The 12,499-nt window shown below is 37.2% G+C and overlaps 1 protein-coding gene across 11 annotated transcripts in view; it reads left to right on the top strand.

Annotated features, from left to right (window-relative positions):
- Positions 1 to 10,124, top strand: part of USP34 (ubiquitin specific peptidase 34) — a 127,223-nt gene extending 117,099 nt beyond the window's left edge. For 6 of the 11 annotated variants that reach the window (XM_072035233.1, XM_072035225.1, XM_072035224.1 and 3 more), the window contains 11 exons: positions 1,346 to 1,472; positions 1,810 to 1,917; positions 3,010 to 3,114; positions 3,239 to 3,363; positions 4,436 to 4,588; positions 5,535 to 5,658; positions 6,870 to 6,949; positions 7,323 to 7,463; positions 7,589 to 7,735; positions 8,371 to 8,530; positions 8,857 to 10,124. In XM_072035233.1, coding sequence (XP_071891334.1) covers positions 1,346 to 1,472; positions 1,810 to 1,917; positions 3,010 to 3,114; positions 3,239 to 3,363; positions 4,436 to 4,588; positions 5,535 to 5,658; positions 6,870 to 6,949; positions 7,323 to 7,463; positions 7,589 to 7,735; positions 8,371 to 8,530; positions 8,857 to 9,467 — 1,881 coding nt within the window. In that variant the 3' untranslated portion in view covers positions 9,468 to 10,124. The remainder of the gene's footprint in view (positions 1 to 1,345; positions 1,473 to 1,809; positions 1,918 to 3,009; positions 3,115 to 3,238; positions 3,364 to 4,435; positions 4,589 to 5,534; positions 5,659 to 6,869; positions 6,950 to 7,322; positions 7,464 to 7,588; positions 7,736 to 8,370; positions 8,531 to 8,856) is intronic. The other 5 variants (XM_072035232.1, XM_072035230.1, XM_072035229.1 and 2 more) reach the window with 3 other exon arrangements.
- Positions 10,125 to 12,499: the final 2,375 nt, after the last annotated feature.

Here is a 12,499-nt window from a genome sequence, read left to right as displayed (position 1 = left end):
TGGAATGGATTGCCTTAGAAGCTCTCAGCACAACTGGAAGTCTTCAGGAGTACTTTGAGCAAACATCTGTCATGGATATATTTAGTTTGCCTTAAGGCATGTGGGTGGATTAGATGATGCTTTGAGGTTGATTTCAACCCTATTCTAATATGGTTTATATTTAAAAAAATATATATATATATATTTAACTTTGTGATGTCACTACTTTGTATTGTCTGGGACATAATGTGATAGAAAAGGCTGGAATTACAGAAACAGAAAAGATACAAATGAAGACACTGCAGTACTGTGAAATTTTAGTTTTCATGAGCTTGTTATAAATATAAGCCTCTTAACTAGTTACAGTTAGTTACTCCAGAATTTGTTGCTCTTTGTCTTGTAAATGCATACATTCCAGAAACTCAAGCTAAAAAGTTAGGAACTTTTCAAGGCTTTATCACATCCAGGAAAGTTTTCCACATAGTGGGGATGGCCATGTATCTTTTATCTTCACTATAATAGAAAAAAGCACCATGTTGAGATTTTGCTTTATAGGGAATGAGATTAATGTTTGTATATCTTTGAAATAGCCCAACAGATTAAATAACTTTTCTTAGGCCTTGTGCTAGAATTTTTGTGGTGTTGGGAAATCAGTTGCTTTTCTTTTCTGATATTTCTGTAAATCACAGGTGCCCACAAGATATTTTTATTAGAAAGGGAGAAATAATTCATCTGATGTATGTACAATCATAATACACAAGTTCTTAGGCAGGACATTTTAAAAAAGAACTACTGTCCATGTCAATCGTATTTCCACCCCTCCCCCCTCATTTTTTGAGCAGAGCTGGCTAGTTACTTGTTATAGACATTATTGTTACAGTAAATCTTACAAATTCAGTTTCCTTCTGGTCTGCACGTGTGAAAAAAATCATGACTCTAGTTTTTGGATTAAGTGAGAAGAACACAAGGCAGACTTACATGACCAAATGCAGGTTTCAGTTTAACTTCCGTAGAAGATTACTTACTGTTCATTGTTACTGAAACTGTATGTTCAGGTCAACAGTTACATTTAGTTGCTGTAAAAGATACCTGGTGATTCATTCTCTATTTCCTTCTTTCTTCCTCTCTCCCCTACCTTTTTTCTTTTTAATCTTTCTCATAGTAAATATGCTAAGTGCATATACAAATTTATTCTCTTTTTAAAATGTCATTATCTTTTGTAACTTTGTGATTACATCTGGCACGATATTCTTTTATACCTTTTTTTTTTTTGTGCATAAAATAATGTAAAAGTGGTGTCTGTAGGATAGAAATGATGAAGTGTGTTAGGTGGCAACATAAAGTGTTGTGGGTTTTTTCTTCGTAGTCCTTTAACACGTTGCACATGATGTACCACGAGGCTACAGCTTGCCACGTGACTGGAGACCTGGTAGAACTTCTGTCTATATTCCTTTCAGTTCTTAAATCAACACGTCCATATCTTCAAAGAAAAGGTTTGATTATAACTCTTCAAAGGATTATTATGTCTGTTGTCTGTTAATTAATTTTCATGACCTAAAACTTAGTATTCTGTCTTGCTTATTATCTATGTTTACAAACTTTCAATGCAGTAGCAGATTATTTTTAAATTGTTACTTATTAAGTTCTTTTTTGACATAATCTGACTAGATTAAGTATGTTTAATAGCAGTAGATCAATGAGATTGAATCTGGTTTTTAGATTGATAAAAATGATAGAGGAAAGAAGATTATTCAGCAGTAAAATTCTGTGCTTCATTTAAAGAGCTTCTGTGAAATTCACTAAGCAGATTTCTGTTTTTTACCTTCGCAGATGTGAAGCAAGCTCTCATTCAGTGGCAGGAGCGAATTGAATTTGCCCATAAGCTTTTAACTTTGCTAAATTCCTATAGTCCTCCAGAACTTAGAAATGCTTGTATTGGTAAGTTGTAATTTTTAAACTGCAGTCCGGAAGGACCTGTTCTATGCAGGTATCTGATTTGCAATTCAAATTTCATTTTTACAAGTGCAAATGCTTATTACATGCTCTGTAGATTGGGATTTTTGAAACTGATATTGTCAAATGTCAATATGGCCATTGTTCTTATTATAAATAATTGTATTTTCATCATTTTAAAGTTAATATTCATATTTTGCTAGGCATGCAGAATGTGTGCACAAAAAGTCAGCCTGCATTTTGAGAGGCCATTGTGCAATGTGGCTTATTAAAAATCAGAGGCATGGTAAAGGAATAAGTCATGAATTCAGGTGTCGGGTCAGTTTACAATCCAAATCTTTCATTAAGATTCAAGTACTAGCAAATGCTCCGCTCAGATATATGCTGAGCAAATTCATCTGAATTAACAGCTTTTAGCATAATTTTTTATGATCTATTTTCTAGAAAGTATAATAAAAATAAAGCTTAAAGAGCTTATGGAATTGAATACATTTGTATTTTTAAATTGTAGGCGAAGACCTTATACATAATGTGTCTGTTTTGCACTAGAAAGGCCTATTCCAAAATCTTTTTCTAGTATAGTTGTTTTTTTTTTTTTAAAAAAAAAATATTATTTTAATGGATATAATCTGAATTCTTACGCATGCTAATGAAGGCCTAAAACTTTGTCCACATGAAACCTTTTCTGTGTGATTTGCATGCATTTTCCTCTTATTTTGAGTGCCTTTCTCATTGTCCTCCTGACTGCTGCTGGTTACATTTTCCAGGCATCAAACCTGATATGTTAAAGAAGAAGGAAAGAGGGTAATTTTATTGAGCTTCTACTTCCTACAAGCTGGCACCCCTCTCATTGGTTGTAGATCTACCACTGAGCAGGTTTGCTGCCAGTGGCAGAGGTGAAGGGAACCTTGACCGATTCAGGTGTATTCACGTTGTGTGTTACTCACAGTAAGCCTACCTCCACAGTGCACCCTAGCAAAAGAGAGATGAGAGTTTGACAATGCATGAGCCATAAGTTAAACTGTCTTCTGTTAAGAAATAACAATTTGTAATAGCAAAAAAACTTTTTGTTTGTAGATGTCCTCAAGGAGCTTGTACTTTTAAGTCCTCATGATTTCCTACATACTCTGGTTCCATTTCTACAGCACAATCATTGTACATACCACCACAGTAATATCCCAAGTAGGTATTTCAGTGATTGTATTTTGAAGTTCTCTTACGCTATTATTACTCTGTCATGTTCCTTGCCGATGTCAAATATTGACCTTTTTAATATATCCCTGTTTTATCCTAACTTGTACTACAGTGTCTCTAGGACCTTATTTTCCATGTCGTGAAAATTTGAAATTAATAGGGGGAAAAAGCAATATTCGTCCTCCACGTCCTGAACTTAATATGTGCCTCTTGCCTACAATGGTGGAAGCCAGCAAGGTATGTAAACACATAGTCTTATCAATAGCTATTTCTCTGTTGTTTTCCCTTTTTATAGAACTATTGTAATAATCCAGTAGCAGAATATATTTACATTTTATTTGTAAACAAAGCACAATTCTTCTTCAAGATGTGTTGTCCTCATATACTCCATTCTAGATGTGCACTCCAGAAGCACCATTTCCCTGCCCTTGGTGATTACACAGCTTCATATTCTAGACATGATAAGTGTTTAAACCTTGTGCTCAGGGGAAAAAAAAAAAAAAAAAAAGCACAGAAAAACAAAATTCAACCAACCAACAACAAAAACACATTCTGATAAACTTCCAATCTGTTTGTAGCATTTATAAAAGAATATTCAGGAACCACCCTGGGATAATCCAAATGGGTTTCAAACAGTGTTTAGATTTATTAACAGACAGTTAAGTCAATCCTCCAGGTTTCATTAGAGTCCGCTCCACCAGGACTCAGACACGATCTGCTCTTTGTTTCGGTGAAATGCCAATACCTGAAATACATAGGGCTATTTTGTAGGGCTTTAAGTCTTTTACTTTCTGTTTTCCCTTCCTGATGGGATGCCAGCTTTGGTGGGGCTACTTTGTAGTCACTTGCCATGTCCCATTATTACATTACCACAGCGGTGGGATTCAACTCACATAACTTTGCCTATCTAGAAGGTCTATGCCCAGCCCTTCCTGTGGTTAATGGAGAGGAATCGGTAACCTCAGAAGGAGGCTGATCCTTCTTGCCTTAGTGATCCGAGTCTGGATCAGTGACACTTCCTCTGGAGGAGTCCCTCTCCATTGACAGCAGGGATTGCTCACACGAGTCAATGATAGATAGCTAAAGTCAGGTAAGATGAATCCCACCTTAACACGAATATGTGTGGACAATCATTCGACGAAGGAAAACTGGTTACTTGCTGTACAGTAGCCGTGGTTCTTCAAGATGCTTTGTCCACACAGATTCTGCGGTGGTCCTCTTGTGCTAACGCAGAGCCCTGTCATGGGGGATTCTTATCGGTGAAGGAATTGAGTGGTGGTTGAAGCCGCCATACCCCTTATGCCCTCAGGTACAGTGGTCGCAAGGACACACTGGGTGCAGGCACAGCCCCAGTGGACACTGCTATTCAGAAAGAATCCAATCTCCTGCACATGGGGCCTATGTGCACATAGATGGGAATCTGTGTGGGCAACACATTTCGAAGAAGCACGGTTACTGTAGGGTAAGTAACCCTTCTTTTTTAAAGCTTTCAAAATGATGCTTTGTGTATTTGTGCACCATCAAATTTACTGTATGACCAAAGTTTAAATAAAAATGCCTAGAACCAGAAATTATCTATATTTTTCCATCATGTATCCAGTGGTAATGGATGTGAAACAAAATAATGTAAATATTTGAACTGAAAAGTCATATTATATGACACAGTACTTTACAATCTATGATGAATTCATACACATTGGGATCCAGAAAATTTCAAAGCCTTCAAAACCCCATCCACAGTTATGTTTACCTGTGTTTTTGCATGCTTATTTTTCATTCATTTGTTTTATATAAGATGGCATTTTGTTTGCTTGAATTTTTGAGATTTCCTTTTGGCTATCTGGTTTACAGAAGCTGATGCCGTTTTGAGTGCATACATCCATAATATATTAAAATACTGGCATACAAGACCCTTGGCGTATGTTTATCATTTGCTTTGGGACATTCTTGAAAATACTGCTTTGAACGCCTGTGAAGCTTTGTCTTGATAAAATTCTGACTTGCACGGACAGTAACTTACATTATGATTTAAAAAGTAGTAGTGTGCCTGTTTACATATCTGCATATGATTTAAAATTACTGCATTCTTTTCTCATCCTCTTCAAGATAAGCTATTCATATAACTTTGCATCTTCTCAGCCTGTTTATTCAGAATCCTACAATAGAGGAAAATAGAAAGTTTTACTGGTGGGGGAATTGACTTGCCATCCCTGCTCCGATCTCTGTTGTTCTTAACAAGGACAGAGCAGCAAAACACAGCTGGACTGGGTTAGACCTGGAAATCCCCATGATGTTTTCCTGTAGTATTTGATGAAATGTTTTAGGTGAAGAAGTGCAGGGATGCTTAGGAAATCTGGTAGCGGTCCAGTTGCTTATGTAGTTTAAATGAAGTTCTCTTAAATCTCCAGGGCAAAGATGATGTTTATGATCGTATGCTGCTAGACTACTTCTTTTCTTATCATCAGTTCATTCATCTACTATGCCGAGTTGCAATCAACTGTGAAAAATTTACTGAAACATTAGTTAAAATGAGTAAGTATGAAAGTTAAACAGCTTAAAGTTTGTGTTTTGTTTTTTTTTTTTTTTCCTGTGGTAGTTGTGAGCACTTCTCCACTAAGTTTTATATTCAAGATTTGTAAGAAAAAGCAGTGCTCGTGAAAATCGCTGCACTAATTGTTCTGGAAATTACTTTTCCTTAATTCACAGAACTGTGCAGTGTGTACAATGATGCGCTGCCATCTTACCTACAAGACTGTCAGGCTTCAGGCCTGTCCAGGAGGGACCTGCGGCAGCCAGTGAGAATTCAGTCTCCTTGCACATTTACAGTTTCATACAGGACTCACTGAAATTGGTTCTTTTGCCGACTAAACTAACTAAAAAGTTAGTTCTTTTTAAATGGCTTTGTGTCAGCTCTACATCATCTCTCCAGTTAATGCCATTTCTGGGAAGTATTATTTATCTTCCCAGGAGCATGTGGACCATCTAGACAGCCGCTGATGGTGTTGATTCTGTTGTAAAACATGGATGTGTCTCACTCCATCTTCTGGGAACCCATCACAAGTAAACCAAATCAGTAACCACCCAGTCACATAGTTTGTACCTGAAAACATAAATACTGTATCAGCTCTGCCATTAAGTACCACCAGTGTTTGGGTTTCCTCCTGTCACAGTGTAAGCGTTGTTTTTCTGTTATGAGCAAGGCATTCCTGGGTTTATCTGGCCGCTCCGCTCATTCTGCCTGGTTCTCTGCAGGACAGCATCCTGCCTTGAGTTGCCCCATGAATTGCACGTCACTCTGAAGGCATATCATGGTGGTTGTTTTTTCCACCAAGGACTCAGGATAAACTGTTTTTCAGTGTGGTAGGTGCAGAGGCACAAACATTGCAGTCACACAAATACAGCTGTTACAGAGATAAGCATTCTGGGAGCTGTCTCTTCAATTCAGTTCTTAAAATTCGGCATCTAGCCAGATTCTAATTACAGACCCAGAAGTAAAGCCAGCTCTTATTTTTTTTTACATTTCATAGCAATACTAAAGGGATACGTGTATTTATTAGAGGTAGTGTAAAAACTTCACAGACCATCAGTCTGATTATAAAAAATGTTTAGAATGTGGTCTTATCAAACGATATGGCACTTTGGTACTGCTTGAGGACTGGTAACTGAATGAGGAAGTGAGTATCTGTCTCCAAGGAAGATTTTTCAATCATTCTCACTAAGTAACTACTATTTTCTCATAACAGGTGTCCTAGTTGCATATGAAGGTTTACCACTTCATCTTGCATTATTCCCCAAACTTTGGACTGAGCTTTGTCAGACTCAGGTAAGCCAGTGGGTTTGAGAACAGAACGGAAATACGGGCAAAAAACAGTAACTGGTACTAACCTGTGAATTCTAACCAGTGGGTATTGCTTAAACATTCAAAACATTAAATGTTAATTCTATTTTGAAAATACCTCTGCTTATGTTATCTTTGTGAAAGGAAAACATGAAATAATTAACAATACTTGATTTGTACAATTTACTAATAGCTGATTGATCTGAAATACTTTTATCATTAAGAACCATGCGGTTTGAGTTAAAAATATCAGTGGGCCTGGATAGATTCCTCTGGCTTAGACAGCTGTTGCTGATGGTGTTAGCGCTGTGATGTAGTTCCAGTGATGACTCTGCAGTGTTCTTTCTTTCTTTACCAGTCTGCAATGTCAAAGAACTGTGTAAAGCTCCTCTGTGAAGATCCGGTTTTTGCAGAATATATAAAATGCATTCTAATGGATGAAAGGACCTTTCTTAACAACAACATTGTATACACCTTTCTGACCCATTTTCTTCTAAAGGTAGGTGGTTCTTTAGCGATAGTTTCTGTTCCAAGCAATGCAGTCAGGTCTGTTATTTCAGTTTAGGATACTGTTTTCACAATTCCATTTTTTTGTGGTTTAAAAAGGATCTACTCTTTGTGCAGGTTCAGGGGCAGGTGTTTTCTGAAGCAAACTGTGCCAACTTAATCAATACTCTAATTACAAATCTAATAAACCAGTATCAAAGCCTAGAATCTGACTTCAGCAACCAGAGACTTGAAATCTCCAAAGCAAGCTCTACTTTAAATGGGGTGAGTCTTTTCTAAGCCGTTCAGTATCATCTAGGAGGCAGCTTATTTTCTGTGGAAGCTCTTCAGTGCTATGCGGCAGGTTCTAAAGAGGTGGGCATTGTTAGCTTAACTTCATGCTTAAGTGGGATTTCTGAGGAGAGCATGGGAGGCTACCTGAACTGTCTGGCTGGGAGTGTTCATCTCCATCAACAAGATAGTCATAAAGTTACGCAGCAGTAGTCTGAGCTCTCCAGAAGTTTCCATTCCACTTGCACACCTTCTCTCGGCACACACAGGATACATACTTGGGTCTCCAAGCAGACAGTGGGAACCACACGACTGGGGGCTGGCTTACTGTAGGAGGGGAAGCACCACGAAATGCAGTGACCATTGGCATGCTCTAACCCAGCAAAAGATGTCATTTTGCAGTGGGCAGCACGGTTTTGTTACCCACTTAGAACAGATACACGCTAAGGTCAGCATGTGAGTAGAGACTGGGAAATTTTGGTACTGTCATTGTATTTATAACTTGATCTTTTAGATGTTCAGAACACATGGAAGCCTCTAGTTACTGCACAGATGTCTCTGTGTGAAGCTCTTACCAGAAACAAACTGGAAATGAGGCTAGTTATGGTTGTTGACTCCTTTTTTTTTAGGACCTCCGAGCACTTGCCTTGCTGCTTTCAGTGCACACTCCCAAACAGCTCAATTCAGCCCTGATTCCAACTCTACAAGAGCTTTTAAACAAATGTAGAGCGTGTCAACAACAAAGGAACTCACTACAAGAGCAAGAAGCCAAAGAAAGAAAAACTAAAGGTTTGCCTTCTATCATGATTTCACTGTAATGCTAAAATTTTACAAACTTTTACAAATTAACCTAACACATTTTTTTCTTACCACAGAGTGTAAGCCATTTCTTGGTTCCAATCCCTGAAACTACACAAGAAATGCTGTTTTATTATGGAACTAAAATTTTAAACAATTACACGAATTGTCTCTAAGAAAATAAGTATTTCTTAATATGGAAGCAGATGATATGTTTAATATGGAAGCAGATGAAAAATGTGAAAGAGATGGCCTGTTATGTGGATGTATGGCATGAAAACAATGCAGTTTTTATTAGTTTGTTTTTTTTCCTACAGACGATGAAGGAGCTACTCCTGTAAAAAGAAGACGGGTCAGCAGTGATGAGGAGCACACTGTAGATAGCTGTATCAGTGATATAAAAACTGAACCCCAGGAGGCACTGACCCCAACAAGCACTTCAGATAACGAGACGCGGGACTCTTCGATCATTGATCCGGGCACTGAACAAGATCCTCCTTCCCCTGAAAACAGTTCTGTCAAAGAGTACAGAATGGAAGTTCCATCTTCGTTTTCAGAAGACATAATGCTAGCAACGAGGTCGCAACACACAGAAGAGCAGTCAGGAAATGGTAAATTTGAAGAATGCAAAGAATTTAAAGACCTGCAGACTTCCAAGGATTCCATTGTAGCTGAGGAGGACTCGGAGTTTCCTTCCACATCGATTTCAGCGGTTTTATCTGACCTTGCAGATTTGAGAAGCTGTGATGGTCAAGCCTTACCATCCCAGGACCCTGAAACTAGTTTATCAATCAGTTGTGGCCATTCCAGAGGACTTTTTAGTCATATGCAGCAGCATGACATTTTAGACATCCTGTGTAGGACCATTGAGTCTACGATTCATGTGGTCACAAGGATATCTGGAAAAGGAAACCAAGCTGCTTCTTGACATTAGATGGAGCATGTCTGCTTTTAAGTCTTTTTTTTTCCCCAAAAAATGCTGTTTGTATAAGTTTTGCTTATTTCTGTTTTGTGCTTCAGTTTGTCCAGTGCTCTCTGCTTGAATGGCAAGATAGATTTATATGCTTAATTCTTGGTCAGGCAGAACTCCAGATTTTTATTTTATTTTATTTTTTTGCATCTACCGTACACTTTCTTAAAGGGCAATCAGATAATGGATATGTTTTATGTAATTAAGAGTTCACTGTAGTGGCTTTCATTTAATATGGCTGTCTGGGAGAACAGGGCCTCCTTGCCCTGTATGATGTAATTTAAACTTATGGCATTTTTACTGTGTATAATATGGTGTCCTCTGTGCCAGTTTTGTACCTTATAATAGAGGCAGATTGCCTCAGATCGCTGTGGTTCTTATTATCAAAATTAAGTTTACTTGTATACTAAACAACCACAAGAAATTTGATTCTGTAAAGAATCCTCTTTAGCTGTGGCCTGGCAGTATATATATGGTGCTTTATTTAACAGAATACCTGTGGAGGAAATAAAGCACACTTGATGTAAAATTAATTGTTTTATTTTTATTGACATGATCAATTGCTATTCTGTGCACTTCATTAAACTGATTGTGATGACTTTTCATTTGTTTATATATGTTGCTTCAGTCTTTGGATTTTTCATCAAAGACAACTTGAAAACTGAAACAGGTGCAGAACGAAACGATGCTCAATTGTATATAATTTATGTAAATCTTGCTCCTTTTTTGGTTTACTGTGCATGCATGTTCAGTCACACAGTTGAGAGGGATTGGTTGTTTTTTACTATTTCTCCAGCGTTTAATAACAAAGTGGTGGAAGAAACCAGTAGACCTTTTCATTTCTTCCCTTAATTTTAACCCTTGTTAGACTATTCTCCCCTTTTTTCCTATGCTGTCATCTTTGACTTTCCTCTACCTGTGCTGCCTCTGGGGCCATGTTCCCACGCTTTCTTGACACCTTCTCCTTAACGTCCTTAAACGCTGGGCTGACTTTATCATCTCTTCTCGTCACCTTTCCTCATGTTATTTCTGAGCAATATCCATTTTGTAGTTAACCTCTCTGATTGTCGGTGATTTTGATTTTAACCTGATTAAACAATTTTTAGCTTCATTTTCCAGTATCTAAGGTCATTTGGGGTTTAAATCTTTATGACATGTCTTTTTATTGACTTTCTTCATTCTGTCTACCATATAATGCAGTTTAGCATCATTTACTTGTCCATGATTCCGTTGTGTGGTGCTTTTATGACTTCTCTTACTCTCTAAATTTATTCTTTCTTTTTTTAACCTTCCGTATTTTTTTTAACCTTCCACAGTCATTTCTGTCTTCAGTTTATGCTTTATATTCCCTTTCATTAGCACTTTTATTCCTGTATTTACAACCATTAAATTAATGTTGGTGAGGTCTTAAGTTGGTCTCATCATTATTCAAACATTAATTACATTTTTACTCTCTTTAGGAATAACCTTATTACCTTCTATGATCAACTTCTCCATAGATTGCAACGTCAGAGAAATCCTCAACAGTTTCTAGTCAGAACTTCTACATAACGACATCAGAATTCATCTATCAAGTCTACCACGCCTTGGAATTTGTGGTTAAGAACTTTGGGATCACACCTCAATTTAAGAGCTTCAAGAAATCAAATTATCCCTTTGGTGAGTAGTCTCTGCAATTAATTACTCTTATTAAAAATGTGCATCTGCGTTTTGTTAATGTTGTTAGACTTCAGCTCTGGCTATAGCATTTTGTTGGGCTTTGGCTTCTCATACAGGATGAGATCATACCATAATTGTCACTGGAGAGCAGGATTCTGTCTTGCGAGGGTTGTTTTTCCTGATACTGTGAACGCCCTTTTTGTACCAAATACAGGTTTTTTAGCAATCATTTCACATATGTGATACAATAGCATAGTTCTTCCCCTTCAGTGTGCAGCTCTGCAGTCTTCAGCTGGTCAATGACTAGGTCCTTTTAAGTTATTTTCAAGATGTTTTCCCCTACGTATTTGTGTATGGGATTTGCAAATACTGTCAGTAGTAATTTTTGTATTTTATTATAATTTATTCTCCCAAAGACATAACTAGCCCTTTAGAATTCCACTGGAAGTCCATTTACTTGATAATCGTTTTTCATTAACAAGGCCTCTTGGAACTTTCAAGTTCAGACTGTTTCAGTGATGCTGTATTTTGGTTTTGGTAGCTCTTCAAGTAAATACCTTTAAATAGTAAAACACACATCCTACATAAGTTGTGTTATGCCAGCAGTTCCCCTTGTAACCCCTTCAAAAACCTAGATCGTATTTGTTTGATGCTTTATTAAAAAATGTTGATTAGCTTTAATTAGATGATGATTCTAAACTGACTGAATACTAGCTTTTCTATTATTTTGTTCAAAAATTGTGTCAAGATTACCCTTATGTTTACCTTTCCCTTTTTCCTTTTAAACCGAGTCTTCCTGCAATTCTACTGGTAATTTTTTCCAGTTTTCTTTCAGTTTCCTAAAAACTTGGTTTTGTACACGGTGTTGCCCTTCTTTTACTTGAAATCATTTTTCTAGTTTATATTTCTTTGCCTTCAGTTTCCTAAAACAAACTAAGTGGTACCTGCACTTGCCATCTCTTCCATATCTGTTTTGCCCTTTGAAGTCTGCACCCATTTTATTCATCTTCCTCTATTGTCCCTTATTTTATATGTTAAGTCATTATTTTTTGCATAGTATTCCCCTCCTTTTACTTTAAATCATTCTTCTAGTTTGTACATCTTTGCCTTCAAGAACACCATTGTTTTTGCCTGTCTTCAAAAAAACTTCCAAGTGTCTTCCTCCCTCTCTTAAAGCTTTTATTTTCTTCCACAGCTCATCCCAACTCTGACTTAATTTGTTTGTATTTCCTCCTAGAGGTCCCACCTCTCATTTAACCCCTTTAAAACTGTTTTTCCTTTCATTGTCCTCACTGTGCATAGTCTGTTACAGCTAGCCCCTGCCTCCTGGG

This window comes from Anas platyrhynchos, chromosome 3 (assembly GCF_047663525.1).
Source record: "Anas platyrhynchos isolate ZD024472 breed Pekin duck chromosome 3, IASCAAS_PekinDuck_T2T, whole genome shotgun sequence".
Lineage (NCBI taxonomy): Eukaryota > Metazoa > Chordata > Aves > Anseriformes > Anatidae > Anas > Anas platyrhynchos.
Note: the sequence above shows the minus strand (reverse complement) of the source record. Positions and strands in the feature narration are given on the sequence as shown.